Source organism: Ursus arctos, unplaced genomic scaffold (genome assembly GCF_023065955.2).
Source record: "Ursus arctos isolate Adak ecotype North America unplaced genomic scaffold, UrsArc2.0 scaffold_14, whole genome shotgun sequence".
NCBI lineage: Eukaryota > Metazoa > Chordata > Mammalia > Carnivora > Ursidae > Ursus > Ursus arctos.
In genome coordinates this window covers 67381881-67404872 of record NW_026622808.1, presented here as the reverse complement: position 1 = coordinate 67404872, position 22992 = coordinate 67381881, and the positions used below count along the sequence as shown (strand labels likewise).

At 55.4% G+C, this 22992-nt stretch overlaps 1 protein-coding gene across 4 annotated transcripts in view; it reads left to right on the top strand.

Moving 5' to 3' along the window:
• SLC6A6 (solute carrier family 6 member 6) overlaps window positions 1–22992 on the top strand; it is an 82848-nt gene that overhangs the window by 52526 nt on the left and 7330 nt on the right. For all 4 annotated transcript variants that reach the window (XM_048226576.2, XM_044385092.3, XM_026501435.4 and 1 more), the window contains 9 exons: window positions 870–1002; window positions 7838–7972; window positions 9158–9261; window positions 9386–9510; window positions 13265–13377; window positions 18004–18141; window positions 19457–19559; window positions 20127–20227; window positions 22661–22831. In XM_048226576.2, coding sequence (XP_048082533.1) covers window positions 870–1002; window positions 7838–7972; window positions 9158–9261; window positions 9386–9510; window positions 13265–13377; window positions 18004–18141; window positions 19457–19559; window positions 20127–20227; window positions 22661–22831 — 1123 coding nt within the window. The remainder of the gene's footprint in view (window positions 1–869; window positions 1003–7837; window positions 7973–9157; window positions 9262–9385; window positions 9511–13264; window positions 13378–18003; window positions 18142–19456; window positions 19560–20126; window positions 20228–22660; window positions 22832–22992) is intronic.

Sequence of the window (22992 nt, the reverse complement as noted above, 5' to 3'; positions counted from 1 at the left end):
AGGAGCTCATACGTGTCTTCTGCAGGTCAGCCAGGTTCTCGGACTCCAAAGACCCAGCCTCTGCTGTGTGATGCTGGGCAGGTTGGTGATTGCCCCGTGCCGATGAGCCTTCAGACCGTCTGCCTGCCTCCTCCCGGGACCTTCACAGCCCTGCAGAGAGTTGGGCGGAGGCCAGCACTGCTTAGGTGCTGGGAGCTGCTCTGGGCATCTTGAGGCCAGGGCGGAAACAAGTCCTGAGGTTTACCCAGCACCCCAGACCTCGTAGTTAGTACTTTGTGTGGGTTTTCTCTTCACAGTGATCCCACTAAAGAGGTGGGCGGGTGCCCTGTGGCCACGTACAGAACAAACACTTTGCCCACTTGAGGCTGACATTTTTGTGGAGATGTAGACAAGAAATGGGTGAGTTATTCCCATTTCACAGATGAGGAGATTCAGGGCCAGCGGTTGGGTCACTAACCCAAAGTCGTTGATTTTACATGGTGGAGCTGAGTTTGAACCCAGTGTTTGGCCCACAGTGGGCACTAAAGAAGGGTCTACTGAGAATCACATGGGAATTAGTGCCCATTTTACAGATGAGGAAACTGAGGCTTGGAGATGTACTTAACTTGTCCAAGGCCAGACTGGGTTGAACCCAGGTTCACCTGATGCAGGCGTCCAAATCTATTCCCTTATTGATTTCTCCACAACCCTGTGACCTGGGTGGACACTGCTTCAGAGACCCAGGGGGATTCTGGGGCTTGGTGAGGTGAGGGGGCTTGTGGAAACATGGCACCTGAGCCAGGGTTTCAGCCTAGCCTTTTGGAGCCCTGGCCTCAGCTCTGTCTGCCCCGGGGCCAGCCCGACTGACTCGTGGCTCTCTTTGCTTGAAGGCGCAACGTGCTGAGCTTATCTTCTGGAATCGACGACCCTGGCTCCTTGAAGTGGGACCTTGCTCTCTGCCTTCTCCTTGTCTGGCTGGTCTGCTTCTTCTGCATCTGGAAGGGTGTCAAGTCCACGGGAAAAGTGAGTTGTGCGTCTGTCCCTCCCCTGCCTCAGGGGGGTCTACCCTCAGCAGAGACTCAGCCCCCTCCCCTCCCAGGCCCTCCTGCTTGAAACCGGCCCAGACCAAAGATGGGCTAAAGCAGTCTTCTGAAAGAAAATAAGGCCCTGCTTTGTGGCCTCCCACCACATCTGATTTCAAGTTACCGATGGTTTAACCACTGGCTAGCAAGATTCCTGAAAGTCAGATGGTAGGTTCCCTGGAGCCTGCCCAAGCTCCCATTCACCCCTGGTTCCCATATCAAGGTGTTGGCAGTAGTGCAGATGTTGGCAGATAACAAACACTGGCGTTGGTAAGTTAGCAGGTAGCAAGGTGAGCTGGCGACTTACTGTTAATTACCAGCGATCTACCCACGAGACGGACCCTTGCTTTGCAAAGTGTGCCCTGACTGGCTGCATCAGGCTTGTTAGAAATGCAGAACGGTATCCCCAGATAATCCAAAAGCACATGGGGGTTTGAGAAGCACAGACTTGGAGTTACAACGAACACTTGGGCTGGAAACCAAGATGTTAGTTATTAAGGAAAGCTTTCACTGATGATTAAGTCATTTGCTTATAACCAAGATGTTAGTTGTTAACCAGAATGTTAGCCATCACCGAAATATTTGCGGCTGATTTAATATGTTACACGATGACTAGAACGTTAGCTATTAATCCAAGGTGGTAGCTGATCATTAAAATGTTAGCTTCTAATTGAGGTTTTAGGTATAACTGGCATATTGCCAATAGTGAAAATGACAGCCTATAGCTAACACACTGCCTGTTAAGTTAGAGTCTAACAGTCACCCGATAAGACGCTGGCCGGTGTCGTGGTCCCTGTGATAAGTCAGTGTGGAGGGGTCTGTGGTGATAGAGGTGTGAGCCCCTGCACCCAAGGCTCTAGCCAGAGAGATGCCCCCCACCCAGCATTGCCCTCGTATCACTTGCATCTTGACAGGGGGACCATCTCTGTAAGGTCTAAAAGTCCCCCGAAGGCCCAAAGAGTCCGTTAAGGTGGCATTTGAGGTGCTGTGATGGGCAGGGGGTGACGTTGCTTGGAGAAGGGGCCTTTGCTGCGCTGGAACGTAACATTACGGACCACACTGTCCCCGGATGAAAGCCCCTTAAGTGAAAGCATGGAGCCGAACAGATCCCAGCGTTTACTCCAGGGCAAGATCTGGGTCCCCAGGATTGCAGAGGCAGAATGGGGATGATTCTGGAGCGGGGGCCCTCTGCCTGTTTCTGCGGTCAGAGCTGCCCAGCGATCCTAAAACCCAGTCTGCAAAGGAAGCAGGCCAGGCTGACATTGTCTCACTGGGGCAGGCGGGAAGAGGGCCCCTCGAGCAATCCGCACAGCGCCTTGGGGTGCTCGTTCAGCCCTGTTGGTCCGTCTCCTCCTCTGTCTTGTGTGCAAACCATTTCCTTACCGCCTTTCTTCAAATGAGGAGGGAGCTGAACTAGGAGAGGTGAAGTGATCTGTTCAAGGGCACTCCCTCCCTGCGAAGCCCTGGTTTCCTCCTCTTCAGAATGCATAGAAGTCAGGCCTCCAACGAGGTGTGTGACGCACCCAGGACCAGTGCTCGGCACAGACAGTGCTGCAAATTCCGATGCTGTCTTCACTGGGCCTCCATCTCCCCACGTTTCTCTGGAGCACTCATCCTGGGCAATGCCAGAGACATGATCATTTCCTGATGCACTAATACATTTTGAGCCTCTCCTATCGTCAGGTATAGGGCCAGGGGACATGCAGGGGTCCACAAAACAGACAGAAATCTCTGTCGTGCAGGAGCTGACAGATTTGTTGGTTTTGACAAGGGGAGTGTGTAAAATACATAGGAGTCAGGTAGGCACTGAAGAATAATGTGAAGGAGAACAGGAAGTGTTGGGGTGCACTTCTAAATGGGGTGGCCGGGCAGGCTTACCAAGAAGGGTGACCTTGGGACACAGCCAAAATTGAAGGGTAAGCCGTGTGGATATCTGGAGGAGAAAATATTCCAGGGAGAACAGCCAATGCAAAGGCCCTGAGGTATGTCTGACCCAGACCTATGGGGGAACCCCCAGTGTGATGGAGGAAGCTGATGTTTGCCAGAAACAGCGGGCAACCTTTGGGATACAATGGAAGGGGCAGGAGTATAGAATCAAATTGAAAAGTAGAGGGTACCGGGCTGCAACTGTGGCCAGTTGAAGACGTGACTTGACAGAGGTCCCCCTACCCTACCCCACCCCTGGAGACAATCTCCTCCTCACGCTCCAGGCCCCTGAGGGGCGGGCATGGCTCCCAGAACAATAGCAGAGACTGGGCCAGCCCAAAGAAGCCAAGACAAACACAGAAAGGCTCTGTGGACTTCCTTGAGCTCCATGGCCTGCCTGTCCGCCCGCCGCCAGCCGTGGCTTCCAGCCCTGGCCACAGACCAGGTTCACGGCCGCTGTGGGGGCTGGGCCCATGGGCAGCAGGACGGACCTCATCCTGGCCCTGGCCCTGCTTCAGTGACTGACACTGGTCCAGCAGGGAGTGGATGGAGGGAGGGCCTGGGCAGCTCAGGACCCAAGTTCAAGTCACTTTGCCTCTCTGAGCCTCAGTTCCCTTTTTTGTAATTGTCATCATTCCAAGGGTCTGAACCTTGGCCCAGAAAATGCTGGGGCTTCATTCATTCAATAGACAGTGATCATGGTGGCGAACGCTGTGTCGGACACGCGCTCCAGGCACCGTTCTCAGTGCTGTCGGTTACAGCTCGTCCAGGCACCCTCGTGTTCTGAGGTGTCGGCGGCCAAGCTGACGCCTGATTTGAACCCAGGCAGCCCGGCTCCCCGCCTTGGTGCCCTGCGTTCTTCCACCACCTCAGCATCGCCTGCTGCCCGCCCTCCCCCTCCGCTAGCCTGACAGTAGCACGTGAGGCATGTGTGGCCTTGCCCACAGCACATGAGGTCCAGGAAGGTGCCAGGTCCCGACCGTCGCCAGGAAGTATGGCGCTGGGGGTCTGAAGGGGAGCACGCTCTCGGACGTGAGCACAGACGTGTCCCGAGGCTGCACCCCCAGCAGTTCCATCCCACACTTGAAAACAAAGTGGGGGGGCAGTCGGAGTCAGACCTGGTTTGGGATCTCAGTGTTGCCCCCCACAAGCTGCACGACTTCGGGAACGTCCCCTTCCCTCTCTGAGCCTTGGTTCCCCCTTATGTGAAATGAGTTAGTGATGCCGCCCTCACATACACAGGGGTGCCGTGAAGACCCTCGGGGCCTGCCTAGGTGCTGGGCGCAGATCCATGGCCCCAACTCTAGGAGCCTCCGTCTCGGGGATGAGTGACCCCTGCTGCCCAGGCCTTTACCCCCAAAGGAAGTTTAGGGCGGCAGGAGATTAGCCCATCTCCCTCCTGCCTTGTGGGCCCCTGTCTCCCCACCGGTCCTAGGGGAATGAGGAAGAGTTGTCCTTGCAAGTTTCTAGGGCAGTTGGGCCACAGGGCTTTTGGGTCAAGGGCTCAGAGGAACCACAGAGGCTTGCCAGCAAGAGTGGAAAAATACCATGTCCCGTGGCAAGGCCTGCTGGGCCACCACTGGAGGCCCACTGGCGGCGGCTGGCACCAGCCTCTCCTGTGAGGATCCCGGGGGAGTCACGGAAAAGTTGAGAGAATGGCTCTCAGGGGCTTGTCCTCAGAGCATTCTGCAAAACAAGGGTGGCTTTCCAAAGAGGCAGATGAGGTGGTGACTGGGGGGGGCTGTGTGAGCAGGTGGGGCTGTCGTGTTCTGGATCGGGGGACGAACCGCCATAACACACACACACACACACACACACATACACACACGCATGACCTGGGACTCTGAAGCCAGCTGGCCGAGGTCATATCCCACCTCTGCCACCTGCTAGCTCTGTGACCCCAGACACCTGACGTCACCTCTCCAGGCCTGTTTTCTCTTCTAGAAAATGCAGGTAATACATTGCCCTGCCTCTTCAGGTTGTCGTGAGGATTAAATGAGTTAACACATAAAGCCCTTAGCGTAGTGCCTGGCACACAGTAAGTACTCCTTAAGTGCTTGTTAAAACAGATTTAATACATGAAAACAAGGGAAGCCGCCCCCATCCCGAGGTGGTTTCCTGTGTCCCTGACACAAAGCCCTCTGGCCAGAGCCTAGTTGCCCAGCCCAGTGGGGCCCGACTGGCTTTGAAGCGGCCGCCCTCTGGGGACAGCCTCCTGTCAGCAGCTATTGTTCGCCAGCCCCGGGTGTGGTTCACAGCGGGGCCCAGAGGTGGGAACCAGTGGGGGGCCGGTCTGCAGGAAGGGAGGAGCGGCCTGGGGGGGCATGCTGGTTTTCTTTCTTTCACCCCTTCTGTGGCTTCCTGACCTGCCCCCACCCTCCAAGCCTGCCTTCTTGTCCTTGGGAAATTCGGAGGGTTCTTTGCCTCAGGAGAAGAAGATGGGGTGGCTGGGGAAACTGAGGCCCAGATGGAGGAAAAGGCATCGGGGCGGGGGTGGGGAGGGGAGCAGCAGAGGCAGGCGTAGGGCCCGCCCTTTAGCCTAATGGGACCAGCAAGAAAGTCCTCACTGCTCGGGTTTCTTGAGGGCGGCAAGTGAGGTAAGCACCCTAGTTTCCTCCTCATACAGATGGCAGCTGAGGCCAAGCCTCCCAGCTTGGAGGTAGCAGAGGTGGGATCCAAACCCCAGCCTGGGTGACCACTAGCGGGCCCTCCCTGCCACTCTATCCCTCTGCCTGGAGTGGCGGATCTGGATGGAACTCGGAGCTCATCTGGTCTGAACCTCCCACTTCGCGGGTGGGGAAATGAAGCCCAGAGAGGGACAGTAACTTCCCCAAGGTCTCACAGCAAGCCAGTCACAGAGCTTGAATTCTGACCTGGGCCTTTGGGGAGTCCAGATTTCCTCTGGTCGTTGGAAGGCTTTTTACTGCCCTCCCATTGTCGTCTGGAGGCAGGCTCTGGGGCAGTTCAGTGCTGTGTGACCTTCGGGCAAGCCCTGGACTCTCTGGGCTTCAGTGTCCTCACCTTCAAGGTGAGGCTAGTGATGAAACCCACCTCAAAGGGTTAGGGCGGAACCAATTAAGTACTGAAGTTACTGCGCTTGGAATAGTGCCAGGCATACAGTAAGCACTCAGTAAATGCTGGTTGGTGGTACTGGCCGAGGGCAGCAGAGCCAGGCAGTCCCTGAGAGCTTGCTTCTTGCCCTTTTCCAAAGTCCCTTTCTAGTTGTTTCTACTCACAGGGATGTTGGCTGCCCAAGAATTGTGCTCCAGCGAGGGTTCCTGTGCCAGATAGATGGGGTTCAGGGCTCTGTCACCCTCCATCAGTGTCTTGTACCTACGTGGGCCCCAGAAGTGCCCTGTAGTAACCTGGCACTGCCCCCAGCTCCCAGGACCACAGACATATTCATCCTGCTCTCTGGGTGTCGGTTTCCTCACCTGTAAAATGGGTACATGGCTGTGTGGTCATTCCTTTCTGGTCCCCTGGCCCCCAAGGCCCTGAGGGAGTCAGGGGCCCTGCGACACAGTCTTAGCATTTAGCATTCTGTATGCACTGCCCTGGTGAAGTAAAACACCTGTTGCCTTTGCTCAGAGCACGGTGGTTAAGCGCCACGGGCCCTGGCTGCAGCTTCTGTGCTCTGGGGATGACCCAGGCAAGTCTTTGAGCCCCGCTGAGCTCCCTTTCCTGCTCTTGTCAATGGTGGCCAGCACGCCAGTTTGTGGGTCATGGTGAAGATCACGTGGCCTTGTGCCTGGGGCGTCCTTGCTTGGCCAGTGCTGGAAACACCAGGATCTCACCGTCCATTCGTTCAGAGCCACGCACCTCTGAGCCCCTCCTAGGCATGAACCCTGCCTGGAAATGCCTCACACTGAAGGAAAAGATAGGGAAAATCCATCCGAGAGAACTGAGGGCACAGGATGTTTGGAGACCAGCACTTTAGAGAGACGAGAAGGAGAGGAAGTAGGGCAGGCCCTTGGCCATGGAACAGCCCAGCCTGGGTCATCTCTGGTCCTCACCTCCACTTGACCTTGGGCTGCCCGGGATGTGCTGTGTGATCAGGGAAGGCTGTGGGCCTCCCACGGCCCCAAAGAAGTGGGGGGCCTTCCCAGTCTCCTGGCCAAGGGGCTTTCGAGGCTTCATTTCCTCCCAGAAGTTCCATGTGCTTCCTGCAAAGTCAGTGTCGACAACAGGCCCCATTCCTGGAGCATGTCCATGCCAGGCAACTGTTTTGAGGGTGTTAGAAATATCATCTTATCGAATCCTCGCTTTCCTTCTTGATGGAGGTCTTCTATTACTGTTGTCTCCATTTACACATAAAGGAACAGGCCCAGAGAGGGGAAGCATCGCGCCCAAGGTCACACAGCAAGCGAGGGGACAGAGCTGGGATTTGAACCCTTGGTAACTGATTCTTAACCCTACGAGTCATACTAACAGTTGTAATGTTAGCTAATACATACTGTCACGTGCCGACCACTGGGTAAGCCTTTCACATACACTTGATAGTTGACACTCTTATTTTGCCTTTTCCTCCTTCACTCACAAGAATGTCTATTCCATGAGGGCGGGGATTTCTGTCTTGCCCACCACTCTATTTCCAGGGCCTGGATATTCAGTAAATATCTACAGGGTTGTTTTCATTGAATCTTAGTAAATCTGTGAGGTAGGTACTGGTATTATATCCAGGTTACAGGGGAGGCAACTGAGGCCCAGAGAGGTTAAGCAACATGCGCGAGGTCACACAGCAAGGGAAATGGCAAGCTCGGCCCCAGACCCTTGGCCTCGGAGAGAACGCTCGCATTTGAGAGCAGCAGTTGATGCCACGGGCCCCCCTGAATCCCTGTCTGTCCTCCCAGGTCGTCTACTTCACGGCCACTTTCCCATTCGCTATGCTCCTGGTGCTGCTGGTCCGTGGACTGACGTTGCCCGGTGCAGGAGCAGGCATCAAGTTTTATCTGTACCCTGACATCAGCCGCCTCGAGGACCCGCAGGTACGGCAGGGCAGCCTGTCCTCCCTCCCACCCAGGGCCAGGCAGGGCAGGGTGCGGGGAAAGCTACGCTGGCGGCCCAGTTTCTTCCGGTCTTGGGGGCACAAATCGAGTCGGGCCATTGGCCCGCAGTACTTCCCCGCTGGGCTGTGGCAGGTTGTCCACTGTGCTCGCGGGCCTTTCCAGCTGCGTGTGTCTCTTCTCACGTGGAGGACTGCTGAGGCCAGCCAAGTACGGTCTCCTTCAGGCACTGGCCAGAGAAGGGGGGAGAAGTCTTTTTTGAGCTTGTCTCCTGGGCCCTGGCCTCTGCCCGCAGTGGCCGGGAGGGCGGCATCGTGTGGAGAGTTGGCCCAGGGGTGCTGCTGGCTTCCTTGGCTGAGGTTGGAATTCAGAGTTGGTGCTGAGCTTTTGGAAGGTCGAGGGGCAGATACTGAATGCCCTCCTCCTGGCCCTCAGCCTCGTGACCACAGGGGGTTGGAGAAAACCCTTATTGGCCCATCTGAGGCCCTTTTGTCGCCAGGATCCTGAGCCTTCAGGTGGCCTTCAAGGTCCTGTGCTGCTTTGGTTCTCTTCCCCACTGCCTCTTACCCTGGGCTTGGCCAACATCAGACGACAGCTGGGAAGGCAGCTTTGTGCCATCAGGAGCTGCTGGATGAAGGTTCTGGAGAGCAGCTTTGCCTGCATAATCCGTTAGGGAATTTCTCCCCACTCCAGTGCACGGGTCCCCAGACAATAGCCATTACAGTAATGATAGCAGCCCTGACTTCACAGTCTTACTGTGTGTCTGCACTGGGCTCAGTCCCTATTCTTGGAACCTGTGTAATAGGGCTGTGGGGCAGGGCAGCGGACCCCATTTTACAGATGTGAAAACTGAGGCCCTGGGCAGGAGTCCCCTTGCTCACCATCATTTCATGGTTGGAAATGAGACCCATCTGCTCCAAAAGCCCTTCCTCTTCATCCTGATGCTAAGTGACTGGGGATTTCTTCGACTTCTGGGGTTCCTTGCAGCTCCATACTGCCTTGAAAGACACCTTGGATTCCAGCACAAATGCTCTGACTGCAGTCAAGAATCAGCACCTTGTGAGGTGCAGTCTTCAGGTGGCCAGGAACCTGCACTGTCTCCTCCAGGAAGCTGGCTCTAACGGCCCCTTCTCTCTCTCGTTGCCACCCCCACCCCGACCCCCATAGGTATGGATTGATGCTGGGACCCAAATATTCTTCTCCTATGCCATCTGCCTGGGGGCCATGACCTCTCTGGGGAGCTACAACAAGTACAAGTACAACTCGTACAGGCAAGTGTCGCGCCAGCGGGCCTGGTGACCTTATGATGATGTTTAAAGAAAAAAGAGAAGAAGTAGGGAGCGTGGCTTCCTTGTGTTGTGAATTAACTTGCTCCCTGACATATGTGTAACTTAGGGACTGTATGCTGCTGGGATGCCTGAACAGTGGTACCAGTTTTGTGTCTGGCTTCGCAATTTTTTCCATCCTGGGCTTCATGGCACAAGAGCAAGGGGTGGACATTGCTGATGTGGCTGAGTCAGGTATGGTGGTATTGGTGGCAGTGGTGGTGGGCACTGCCACCTAGTGTGTAAGCTGAGTACTGCAGGCATGAAGCCAGACCCCAGGGGGCTTTGGGGGGGGACGAGCCTGGTTTCCAAAACGGACCCCCCCCACCAAGATGTCCCCCAAGTATCAAAGAATACAAAAGCTAAATTTTAAGCACTTTCATTGCAATTTGGCCCAAGGGGCAGGATAAACATGGGGGTTGGTTAAGTTGGGGAATATTTAGCTACTTTTGTGTGGTCTTCCCTCCCTCTCCTTCCCCGGCAAACTCCTGGTTTCAGCAACAGAAACCACTCTCCTAACTCAGGCCCAAGCCAGCCACCGGTCGGCATTCCATCACCACCTTCTCAGCTTTGGTTTCTGTATTTTGCACTTTGCTCCCAGCGCGCTCCCTCTAGCAAACCCATTCATTCATTCCACCGGTTACTGATTAATGGAGTCTGCCCTGTGTCAGGCACCACCGTAGGCAGCGGGTGGGGGAGAGACAGTGGGCATGCCGGCAGCCCTCTGGGACGGTGACAGATCCAATTTGGGGGTAGGTTGGGGGACAGAGTCACCCCCTCAGGGTGTGGGCCCTGTTGGTGGGATGCTCCTTCTGGAAGTAGAGGAAAGAGTCTTAGAATTATGGACTCTGCAAAGCCTGGGATCCTGGAGCTCCAGCAAGGTGGCTCTGGACCCTGACAATGATGAGGTCCTCAGCTGCTAGAATCCCAGACCTCAGCATCACGGTATCTGAGACTTGCCTCTGGATGTTCTAAGTCCTAGAACCGCAGCTCTGTAAGTGCAGTGGTTTGGATATGGGAATAAGAACTGTAGGCTCCCAGATGCACAAATTCCACCTCTGCCCCTTCTCCGCCTCACTCCTGTCCTGCCCATTCACTGGCGGGTGGTCCTCAGAGGCCTGGAAGCTTTGGTTATTTTGTCCTGTGCTGCAACTGACCTCCTGATTTCTCACGACCTCTCTGGGGCTACATGGAGGCAGGCAAGGGTCCTGGGCGGAGGCTTCTCTCAGGCCCAGAGGAGAGCCTCCTGTCGTAACTCCAGGGACCACCATGGACCAGAGTCTGGCACAGCCGGAACCCTTGCCATGGCATTGCCCTTGCCCTCATGGGAAACTGGGCGGTGTCCTGGTTCCTCGGCCACAGAACCCCAGCGTTGGGGGTCAGGGATACCTCAGCCTTGCGCATTTAGACACCTGTTCTGCAGATGAGGAGACCAGTGGCTTGAGAGCAAGGGCCTTGCTTGGGCTGCTCAGGATCCGAGCTGGGGTCTCCTGGACAGGGCCTTCTGATGTGAGGACGTCCCCCCGCCTTCTGCCTCCCCGCCCACCCTGAATACAGTGACAGCTCTGGTCTTCCCTGTGTGAGCTCCTCTGATCTTCTCTGACCTCCGAGCCCGTGGACCCTGCTTTCATCCTCACTTGGCAAAGATGTTCTCTGCCACCCTTACACTCCCCAGTGTTGAGGGACAAGTGTGGCAAGTCCACAGCTCAGCCCCACAGCTCAGCCCCACGCATCTGTCCACTGCCCCCAGTCCCAGACCGGACCATCAGACATAGTTTTCCTACCCCAAGAACCCCCAAGAGGCAGGCCAGAGACTGAGGACACAAAGTCATTCCAGAAAGATCCACACCTACTTGGGAGTGTGACAGTTCCAGTGACAAGGGGGAGATAATTTACAGCTCCTTTGCAGTGGCTTTTTTTCAGTCGAGGGCTTTACAAACCAGCGGTGGTTGCCAGGAGCGCGGAGTGAATTTGGTGGTGGGATATATATATATCTCTCTCTCTCGATACATTAAATAGACCTTTCTCCGTGGACAACTAGGTATTTTTATATATGTCTGTATCATCACCCTAAGTTGTTTTCTTCCTCCTGTCCACCTCCAAGACCTTGTCGTTTATTCCCCACGGTGATGTCTGAACAGCTGACACATCAAGGGTGATTATTTCTCTAATAAGCTTTTAACAAGCACCATATTGAGCGAAGTGCATTTGAACCAGATCATGATTTGGCCGAGCGGAGTGCGCATGGCGCGGGCAGGGGCGCGTTCTCTGCTCGCGGAGAGGCGAGCATTGGTGCTCGGAGCGGCTGCGTTCCTTCACATGGACTTCTCTCTATAGTTCACCGTGCGCTTTTAGAGAAAGATGCTCAGACCCTCTCCCAGAGGCCGGCTTGACAAAGGCAAAACTGAAATACAGAAACGAGCGCATTGAGAAAACCTCCACCAGGCCCCAGTGGGCGGCGGGCGGCAGGTGGGGGGTGGGGGGCCCCATTTTACATCTGTCTCGCAGTCGGCTGGACTCGAATCCCCACGCACTGATGCCTCCCAGTCGGGCCCCAGCTGCGGTGCCCACGCGGCTTCTGTTCCAGCTTGGGCTTGGGATTGGTAGGAGCGCCCCTTCCCCACTTCTCGCGGGATTTTCTACCGTCGCGGCCTGGCGACCAGGTCAAGGTCGGGTTTTCCTCCGTCGAGCAGACTCCGGCAGTAGAGGGGCTGGCCCTTGTCTGCCAGGGTTGTGGCCAACACCCTACAGTGTGGTTTCTGGCTCCAATTTATTTTAAAGTTTGTTTTTTTGTTTTTCATTCTTAAGCCAGACCTTGGGTTTCTGGTATCTGCTCTAAATATCCTGCCCTCCAGCCCTTTTTTGTCTTCACATTTCTTGACCTTTTTTTATCGTTTTCATTTTTTTTTTAAGTTGTGGATGTTACTTTATTTTTTCCGCCTGGGCCCGTTCAGGCCTCCTTTCTTTTGATGCTTCCTACCGCCTCTTGCACCTGCGGGCCTCAGTTACGGTTCCTCCCCCTGGCTTCTCCCCTCAGGCCCGCTGGAGATGGGAGGAGACCTTTCCTTATGTCTCTGGAATGTTTCCAGTCAAAAACGTGCCCCCTGAGCTGGCAGGGCTCCCGTCTCCCACACCCTGCCTCCAGATTCTGCCAGAGCCCTCTTTAGAAACCAGAAGCGCTTTTCTAGGGTAGTGGTCTCGGCATCTGAGAATGTGAGCACGAGAAGGCTCCTTGGGAGGCATTTCCGGGATCCTACCGCTCACTTCCCAGCTGGGGAAACTGAGGCCTTGCAGGGGCACGTGGTGATGTAAAGAGGAGATGGCGGATGGTCTCCTGAGCCCGGGGTCCTGCCCCGCGCACACCTCCCTTCAGCTTTGGGCCTTGGCTTTGGCGTTGCTCAGGTGGGGTGCGCAGACGCGCCCCTGGAGAGATGTTGGCCCTGCAGGGCGCGGTTCTGTACTGTGTCACAGTGTTTTAGTCATTAACTCAGAAGTCGAAACCTTTTCTGTGCAAACGGGGGCTTTAGTAGTTCAGATAACCAGATCTTTTCCCCTTTGCTTCCTTCCAGCAAACGTTGGCGTGGTTGCTCTGGTTTGCAGGGGTCGGGGGGGGCTCCTTTTTCAAGCCAGTAGACTGAGGTCCAGGCTCAGTCCCAGTTCCCGCCCCCACATGACCGGTGTCTGCCGGATTCTGTGAAGCCACTGGTGCTGCTGCACAGGAGACAGATGCTAAAACGGGGCCCCACCTGAGCCCCAGTGCGGCCCATCCGAGAGGGAGGCAGGCCTGGGCTCCTCCCCCAGGCAGGAATTCAGACCCGGCTCCTCCCTGCATTTGGGGTTTGGGACACCGCCTCAGTCCCGAGTGTCTTTGTGTGAGCTCCGGTGCTCCGGGCGGCTGGGTCACTGATGTGCCTCCCCTCTGCCCCTCCCCGTTTTCTCTTCCCTCTAGGTCCTGGCCTGGCCTTCATCGCCTACCCAAAAGCCGTGACCATGATGCCGCTGCCCACGTTTTGGTCCATTCTCTTTTTTATTATGCTTCTCTTGCTTGGACTGGATAGCCAGGTAGGTACGGGTCGAGGGGACGCCCTGTGGAGGGCTCACCGTGGGGAACGGGGGTGTGGGACAGCCCCCTTCAGCGTGCCATGTGTGAGATGGTCACCCCCTTCCCACCCGCACATCAGACTTGCACCAGCTGTAGCCAGCGAGGCTTCCTCTAGGACCCCCAAGGGGGTGGCAGGAAAGAGGCCTCAGGGCAGCAGGAGGAGGACCTCTGGCCCAGAGCTCGAGTCTTTGACCCCAGCCAGGGGGAAGCGGACGCTTGAAGGGTGTGGTTAAAATGAAGCCATAGACGGGAAGTAGAAGGACAAGACCAGGTGGTGATGATGTGTTGTTCCCGTGGACGGTCACGCGGGGGCCCTTGAGTGACGAGGCAGACAGGCAGTTCAGGGCTGGGACGGACAGTCATGGCCCAGGCCGTCCCTGGTTGTCCTAGTGTAGCCAGAGAAGCTGAAATCACACCTGGTGTTCGGTGAGTCCTGGAGCACGGGAGTTGTTCCCCACGCAGTGAAATCGTGATCTTCCAGGGCTCGGTGAACAACTGAGCACTGGGGAGCCTTACTCAGACCGGCCCTGTCGTCTGGCCATCCGGCTTCTGCGCTTCCAACCTATACCAACCGCCCACGTGTGGCTGTTTCCCTGCACTTCTTAACCCCTACGTGCCATCCCTCTAGGGCTCAGGCCTCCAGGGGCTATGTCAGTGAGAGCCAACCAGTGGCCGAGTCTGGCTTTGGATACACAGTTCCTAGCCCCCATGCTGCTGTGTGGCACTGGGCACCTTCCCTCCCCTCTGTGAGACTCAGTTTTCTCATCTGGTAAATGGGTGTGTTTATACCTCCAGTGCCTTGTATGAAGTACCAGCCACAGTGCCTGATAAGAGCAGCAAGTGGTGCTTGGAGGATAGTAGAGTGAATCCCTGGACACCTGCCCCTGGAGATATGTGTCTTCTCCTTGGGGCGTCTCGAGAGGACAGTCTAGAGCACAGGCATGACTTCAGGACTGGGGAGTTAGGGTGTGCAGGGCGGGCCGGTGGTCTGCCCAGACCAGAACCCTGTAAGCGGTGCTGCCCAGGGGCCAGCATCTGAAAGCCAGGCGTTCTGCAGTCTCCTGTGTGGTCTGGGTCTCTGGCCGCCGCCTGGGAAATCTTGGGTTAGCTGGGACCCTGTGAGAGGTGAGGCCTGCCACCAGGTCCGGAGAGGGCTTCACTACCCGGCCCTGGGCAGCAGCCTCCACACCGGGGCCCAGGGTGGGTCCCTGTGGGCTCAGAACCAGGTAGGAGGAACATCTTAGAAGGTCAGGAAGAGGAGAGGAGGCAGTCTGCCAGCAAGGTCAAGAACAGAGCGAAGGATTTGGCAGGAAGGGGACCAGGATTAGCAGAGAAGACAGAGTGGAAACATTTGGGAGCCCAAAAACAAAATACTTGTGCAGTCGTTTGGTGGGCTTGAGCCGTGTAAACAGCAAGAGGACTCCATTAATCATCCCTCGTTAATGAGTTTGGCCTTTGGAGGCCCCAAGCAAATGGCTTTTATAACTTCTTCTAAAGCTCTAAGTGAAAACAAAAAAACAGAGGTTAATAAATGACAAAGCATGACATCTCCATGGGCCCCAGATGGGCCTCTCAGGCTGTGGAAGCTGCTTCCTGAGTGAGCAGAGGTGGTTTATTCATTAGTTTTCTCCCTGGGAGGCAGGGGGGCCTGGCTGGAGAGATACACCTCTCATGGCGGCCAACAGGCTCGGGGCATCGTGGCCAGCTCTCAAAGCCAGCATCGGGGGGAGCTGGTACCCTTTCCGCTCAGAACATGAAACTCAGCGGTCAGAGCCCTTAGATGACCTGCCTAGTTGTTATACCAAGAAGGGCACGATGGGGATTTGACCCCCAGGTGCTAGGGCACGATGCCTCAGGATTCTGATGGCCTAGGTTGTAATCCCTCCTTTGCATCTATTTGCTATGTGAACTCAGGGACGTAGGAAAGGTTTTGCAGATGCCGGTAACCCCTTCATGCCCCGTGAAGGCAACCAGAGCACCGTCACACAAGGCGTTCCTGCGGGCAAGGCTTCACGCCAGGCTTTTGATCTACCCGCGTGTGGCAAAGTGCACATAACGTAAACTGGACCGTCTCAACTAAGCACGCAGTTCAGTGACATTGAGTACGTTCACACTGCCGTGCGACCATCAGCAGCCTCCGTCCCCAGAACTTCTGCATCTTCCCAAACCGAAGCTCTGTCCCCATTACACAGGTTCCCATTGCCCCTTTTCCCAGTCCTGTTTTTGTTTTCTTTTTTCTCTCTTTTCATATGTTAACTCCTTAATCTGTAGCGTCCCTATAGCTGCACGCTGTTACCCTGCAGAGCCCAGAAAACCGAGGCTGAGGGAGACAAGGGCTCGGCCAAGGCCGTGCAGAGCTGGTTTAAGGAATGGGCTTGCCCGTGGGGCCGCCCATTGCCTGACCTGCTAATTCATCCCCCCCGGCCTTGCCTTGGACTCCCCCAAAATAGCTTCGTCCCGTGGAAGTGCTGGAGATCCCCAGGCAATCTCAGGCGGACGCCTCTTGCTGATGGAGTGTGACCTTTGCGCGTAAAGGAAACGCCCTCCCAGATGCCTAGCGTGTGGAGGGAGCGCTCTTTGGCTTAGGATCTGTTGTATCGTTGTGTATTTCTTTGCTTTTTTCTTTTTTTAAAAGGTTTTATTTATTTATTTATTTGACAGAGACAGCAAGAGAGGGAACACAAGCAAGGGGAGTGTGAGAGGGAGAAGCAGGCTTCCCACCGAGCAGGGAGCCTGATGCGGGGCTCGATCCCAGGACCCCGGGATCATGACCTGAGCCGAAGGCAGACGCTTAACAGCTGAGCCACCCAGGCGCCCCTCATTGTGTATTTCTTGGTGAGGTGGAGGAGGGATGTCACGCGCCTGGAGGCAGACGCTTGCGCTTGCACGAGAGAGCAGACAGCGCAGGAGGGGGAGAGAGCCGGCCCCACCTCCCTGGAGCTCACCCAGCCTCCGACTTGGGTTCACCACAATCACGCGATTACCAGTTTTTCCTCTCACGATTTCAGATCTTTCTCAACATCCCTGCTGAGTAGGCAAGATCCCCCGATTGTACGGGGGAGAAGACTGATGCTTGGAGAAATCAGGGTCCCGTAGCTGTTAAGTGAGGGAGAGGTCTGAAGGGAACTTGGAAATGAGGGGCTCGTGCCGGTCTTGACCCTGACTCACGGTGGCACTGCACCTTCCTGTCTTTGATTTCCCCATCTCAAAAAGGAAAGAACCTTTGTTTCTAAACTCCTTTTGAAGATTGGTGTTTGAGCTGGTTTGCTGTAATTCAGTGGCCGTTCCAAAACCCCGTTGGCCGACACATCAGTCAGAGGTCAGACCATCAGCCACTTCTCTTTGGGCCCCTTTCAAGAGCCTCTTGCTCATCTTTTCCCTGAATTCCGGGCAACAAAGAATCATTCTTCCAGCCCCTTTTAGCCATGAAAGGGATTTGCTCCTTGTTTGTATTCCTTGATCTCCTCGGGTGCATCCCAAAGGACTTAAGTGGTCGGATTTTTCTTGTAGGAATGGTGGGGAGACATCCTTCCCAAATGCCTCTCGTAGATGAAAGAACAGAAGGGTCAAGGTTTTAGCTTTTCAACTTTTAAAGGAATCCGACAGACAGGCCTTGGTGGGTGTGTTGGTTGGCAGAGCGGTTCGGCTTCACTTCCGGGTTGTGCTGTGATACATACGCGCCAAAGATACGTGGGGAGGAAGCGTCCTTGCCCAGGTCAGCAGCCGCAGAAGGCGGGAACCCATCCATCGGGCATCGGTCAGACCCTTGACGCTCCGCGTGCACAGGACAGTTTCATGCTGCCATTGCAAACAGAGGCGGCTCTCCGTGTAATGATACGGATCCGTCTCCGAGTTATATCGTTAGTTGCAAAGATGGAAAGATTTAGAAGATTTAGAGAGGTTGAGAATCACCCTAGCATGTTACCCAGGGAGGGGCCCCTTCCAATAGGCTTCTCTACCTTTGGGAGCCCAGGAATGGGTTCCTGGGGGCACGGTGAGCGCTTGGCTCACACGTGTGGGCATGTGGATTCTTTCATGGATCCACAGTCCCCACAGAGCTAAAACCACCACATGAATCTGCTGGGGAAACTGGAGCCCGGACTTGGCCTGAGTTACCCCCGTCCCTTCTTCAGGGTCTGCTGGGCAGCCACACGTGCCTGGCCACCCTGGGCACTGGAGGCCCAGAAATGAGGGGACACTGCCCTCGGTGTCAGAAAGGGCCAAGACTGAAATGGCAGGAGGTGTTCGTGCCAACGCGTCTGTGCCAGCCAGCGGGCTAAGGCGGGAGGTCAGCGCTGGCTTCAGAGAAGTGGTCGTTCTTGAGCTGAGTCCTGAATGATGAAGGAAAGACATTCTGATGAGCTTCATTAAGCAAAGACACGGACGTGTGGGCTGTTTGGAGAACTGTGCTTGGCCCACTGTGGCTTGACCAGCCGGCGGGACTCCCCAGGCAGAGCCCAGCAGACCAGGTTCATACGTTTGGACTCGACCCCCCATGCTACTCTGTGCGTGCTGGGGACTCTCCTCTCCGAGCAGAGGGGAGGTGCCAGGCACGTGGGGCTCAGCCACTCTCTTCTCCTCCACAGTTTGTTGAAGTCGAAGGACAGGTCACGTCCTTGGTCGACCTTTACCCATCCTTCCTAAGGAAGGGTTTCCGTCGGGAAATCTTCATCGCCTCCGTGTGCAGCGTCAGCTACTTGCTGGGGCTGGCGATGGTGACGGAGGTAGGTGGCTTTCTCACCTGGCACGGGGGACCTTCTCTTTGCAGGGCTCTTGGTGACCTGCACATGCTTCAAAGATCAGGTCGGGGCTGTACTGACCCCGGCCAGTGGAGGCAGTGGCAAGGCAGGAGGACCAGGACCGGGGTGGATGGGGGGGGATCTCCTGGCCCCACCCGGCTCAGGGGTCCCCCCCACGCCTGGGGGACTTGGCCTCCATTGTGGACAGCAGGAGGTAGCTCAGGACCTAGCAGTTGACCCAGACTCCCCAGCCCTTTCTCCCGTGACCATGGCAACACCATGGCCACCGCCTGCCCTCTGTCCCTCTCTCCTTCCAGGAGGCCTGGGGGAGAGGTACTTGAGCTGAAATCCATTTTAATAGCAGCTCTTTCATCCATGACTGTGCAGTGGCCCTTCTCAGGCCCGGAGGGAGGCAGAGACGTTCTGGAGGGTAAATGCAGACCTCCTGGTGAACACTGCAGGCAGTGCCCGGGGCCTGGCTGGTCGACAGGGAGTGTGTGTTATTCAGAGGGTGGGCAGGGCCACAAGGAGGATCCATCTAAATGGGAAGAAAGAAGCAGAGAGGAAGGAAGCAGGGAGCGTCCAAGGAAACAGTGGATCAGCTGTCTAAGAAGAGGCAGGCCAGAAAAGAAAGAGAGTCTTGTGCTAAATAACAGAAGCGTGGAAGCCTGGCGTAGCCTGCTGTCTCACGGGCCCCTCCCACCTACCTCCCCACACTCTCGAGCAGACCGCTGCATGGGCCCCCAAACTCGGTCTGGGTTTCACATCACCACTTTTTCCTACTGGAAATACAAAGAAATGTTTCTCGAGAAGTGCCTTTAAGGAATACACGCGTGCCAAAGGCAGATCACAGGTCCACACCGAGCAGCTAGATACCACTGAAGTATTACTCTCTGCTGGCCCCAGTTAGTTTTCAGCACCTCCTTTGGAAGCAGGCTTCAGGAAACCCATCATTTTTGCTAAGGAACACATATTTTGCTTTCATTTTTCTGTGTGTGTGTTTTAAAGATTTTATTTTCTTAAGGAGTCTCTATGCCCAACGTGGGGCTCGAACATAGAACCCTGAGATCAGAAGTCACACATTCCACCGACTGAGCCAGCCAGGCACCCCTGAGTGTTTTTAATTAAATTTTTCAAACACGAAGTTGAGCATCTTTTTACACATGGATCTGGTCATCATAGTCTGTGCCCGTTTTTCTCTTGGGTTTTTTATTTCTTAATGATATGCCAAAGCTCTTTATATATTGAGGGATTTGGATACCAACTAGCCAGTCAACGTTCTCTGGTTTTTCCTTCACAGGGTGGCATGTATGTGTTTCAACTATTTGACTACTATGCAGCTAGCGGTGTATGCCTTTTGTGGGTTGCATTCTTTGAATGTTTTGTTATTGCCTGGGTCTATGGTGAGTACGGAGTCTTGCGTATCCTTTCTCAAGCCTCTGCTTTGGGTCTCTGTATTTAGAAGCTTCCAAAACAGAGAATTCTCAGGGGAGTTCATTCTGATTGGAAGACAAAGGCCTTCCCCATCTGGACTTGTCCCCTCCAGGCTGCCCCTTCCCTACAGAAATGGTATCACTGTAACCACCCTGCGTGTTCTCCTCATGCTAAAGACGCAGGGTTTGACTGGATGTTTTACAAACACAGAATTGGGCTGTGCAGGGGTCTACCTATGATGTACTGCTCTGGGGTCCAGGCACGGTCTATTTCAACCCTCTTGAGACCTTGGATTGGCCACACCAGGATTTGGGGTTTGTCTCAGTTTGCCTGAAAAATATAGGAGGCCCAGTTAACATTTGAATTTCAAATAATTTCAGATCAATGTCTGCCACTCTTGGGTCTTTGTGGCATCAAGTAGCAGGGCCCCGGAGCAGACCCCAGGGACCCCCTCATGGCCCTTGAGCCCCTTCTGTGTAATTCAGATGCTAGTGTTGGACACGGCGTCACTGTCTGTCTGCCTCTGTCTCTCCTAGGCAGCGATAACCTGTATGACGGTATTGAGGACATGATTGGCTATCGGCCTGGGCCCTGGATGAAGTACAGCTGGGCCGTGGTCACTCCAGTTCTCTGTGTTGTGAGTTCTGCCCTGCCTCGCTGTGGGTGTTAGTCTGTTCTCCTTGGGGCTTGACGTTCTTACCTGCTAAATCACCTTTCACTTAGCATCTGCCACGTGCGGACCTGTAACAAGCCCAGTGACGCCTCTGCCTGGGAGAGGTGGGGCCGCAGACTGCTCCCAGAAGTTACCTTGAAATGAGTTTTGAAGGATAAGTAAGAGCTGGTCAGAAAGAGAAAATAGGAAGGGCATCCCTGGGAGAGGAACCAGCCTGTGCAAAGGCAAGGCATTCTGAAAGAGGAAGGTGTATCGGGGCATGTTGAGAAATTCAGGGGCTCCACAACAGAGCACATAAGCTTTGCCGGAGCCCTTCTGGAACTCAGTGAGCTGTTTGAGTCACTGACGAAGTTGCGGGGCCTCTGGGATGTCAAATGGAGACAGGTCATAGATGTTGGAAATGCGGTGTTTCCATGGCAGGGTGGGGGTTGTGGGAGGTCCCAGCAGAGAGATGCTCTGGACTCTGCCAAGACCAAGGAAGCTTCGTACCCACCCAGGACCCAAGGGCAGCGATGTGCCACATTCCTCTTCCCACCAGGGTTCCCTTGCCCACCATCTTAGAATGGAGCTTAGAGCGTGCCCAGGCACCCCACTTCAAACTTCCACTCAGAGGCTCTGGCCAAAGGGAAGCGCTCTGCTTCTCTGTTGTTTGAAACCAGTCATGAGCTTTGGAGCTAACTGCAGGGGAAGACACTGCTATGCCATTCTCGGCTCATACTGTGAGGAGTGCAAATGGCAGAAATGTCCCTTGCGTTTAGGAAGCTGATGTGGAGAGGTGAATGGATCCTCCCCTCAGTGACCCCACTCCTGGGCCAGAATAAATCCACACTGCCCTTAACGCACTGTGTGGGACCTTAAGCGAGTCCCTTACCTCTTGGGGCCCCAGTGTACCCTGTCATAAAGCAAGGACTCTGCTGTGGGAGGTGAGTGGCAGCCGACAACCTTGGGTTGTTACTGCTGTCCTTGAATATGGCTGGGGTCTTCTCCTCTGAGGTGCATATTTTCCCCACAAAATTCAGTAGACTGTAGCAGCCGGGAACCACAATTGGCGAGTTATCGTTGGAGATGAATTTAGCTGGGTTCAAAGCCGTGTTCTCGTCCTCACTTGACGTTGATTTGTAAGAAACTCCTCTCACCACTCTGACCATCAGTTTCTTCCTCTTTCCCTCCCCGAGGAGTTGGATAGATGAGAAGTAGCCTGCATCCGCAGGTGGTAGGTAAGGTCACCTGGTGGAGAGAGGAATATGAACGGGCAGGTACCAAGCTTCCTGGTGCTGGGAGAGCCAAGAGCAGCGCTCTTCTGGGCCTCTCCCTGTCTAAGCTACACCCCACCCTTAGGGCCAGGCATACAGTAGACACCTAGTAGAAGACATCTGCACCCTGGTGCTCTCCCTTCCCGCATCACTAATTCTGGTTTCCGTGGATTTGTCTTCCCGTCAAGCCCCAGATATTAGGTAGTGAAGATGTAAGTCATGTTTACATTGTGGACGAATCTAAGACAACCCTGGGTTATACACTGAGATGCTGGGATCCTGACAAGAAGCACAAGTCCTGGGCCCTCCCAGCCAGTCCTATGTTCTCCTCTCAGGGAAATGCAGACTTTGCGCAGGCTTTTGGGCTCAGAGCTCACCGCACCCCACCGTTCATGGATGCTGGTGGCCACTGGCCATTGGCATGGGCTTGGAGCTGGATACCCAGCTGGGCAAGGCCTAGGTCTGCACCTGGTCCTGGGAGGCTAGGTCTGGGCGTCAGGGATGGAGATGGTTAGTGGCAGTGGGGAGGGGAGGAAAGACTTTCAGCCGTGCAGCTCAACTTTATTATGCACCTGCTTTGTGCACCTCGAGCTGCACCAGGTGTTAGAGAACCGGGGGGAGCAAGACTGACACCCCACCTGTCCCACTGACTCAGTTGGGTGGGGGAGCGGGTGCTGAAGGAGTAATAACCACGTGCTTTTCCCGAGTCTGGGCAGGGCCTGGACAAGTACGGCAGGACCACGAGAGCTAAATTCAGATGAGAAGATGGAGGGTGGAGGGGTCCAGTCAGAGAACAGCCTGTTCTGAGGCCCCGGGGTGAGTGGCTGAGGAGCTGGAAGGATTTCAGGGCAGCTGGAGTGTGGATGTGGAGGAAGGGGTAGTGGGTAGGTAAGGGGTGAAGGGGCACAGCTCCTGGCCAACGTTGCTGGCCAGGCTGAGGAGTTTGGACAGCGTCCTGGAGGCACTGGGAAGCCACAGAAGGGCCCTGAGCTGGGAAGCAACTTGATCAGATCTGCCCCAGGGGAGGTCCTCAGGCAGCAGAGTGGAGAAGGGGGAAGGCCCCTCGGGTGAGGCCTGCCCTGATTCCCGAAGCTCCCTGCCCCCGATGCCCAGGGCCCCCCCTGACTGCACCATCTCTCCACAGGGATGTTTTATCTTCTCTCTCGTCAAGTACATCCCCCTGACCTACAACAAAGTCTATGTGTACCCCACCTGGGCCATCGGGCTAGGCTGGAGTCTGGCCCTGTCCTCCATGATGTGTGTCCCCTTGGTCATGGTCATCCGCCTCTGCCAGACGGAAGGGCCGTTCCTCGTGGTGAGCACATGGGGCCGAGGCTGGCTGCGGGGGGTGCGGGAGGGGGAGGGAGGAGGGGGAAAGCCAGCTACCGGCTGTTGGCTGTTGGCTTGCTGTGTGACCTTGGGCACATCGCTGCTCTGTCTGGGTCCTGGACCCCTTGCCTGCCCCACAGAGGGCTT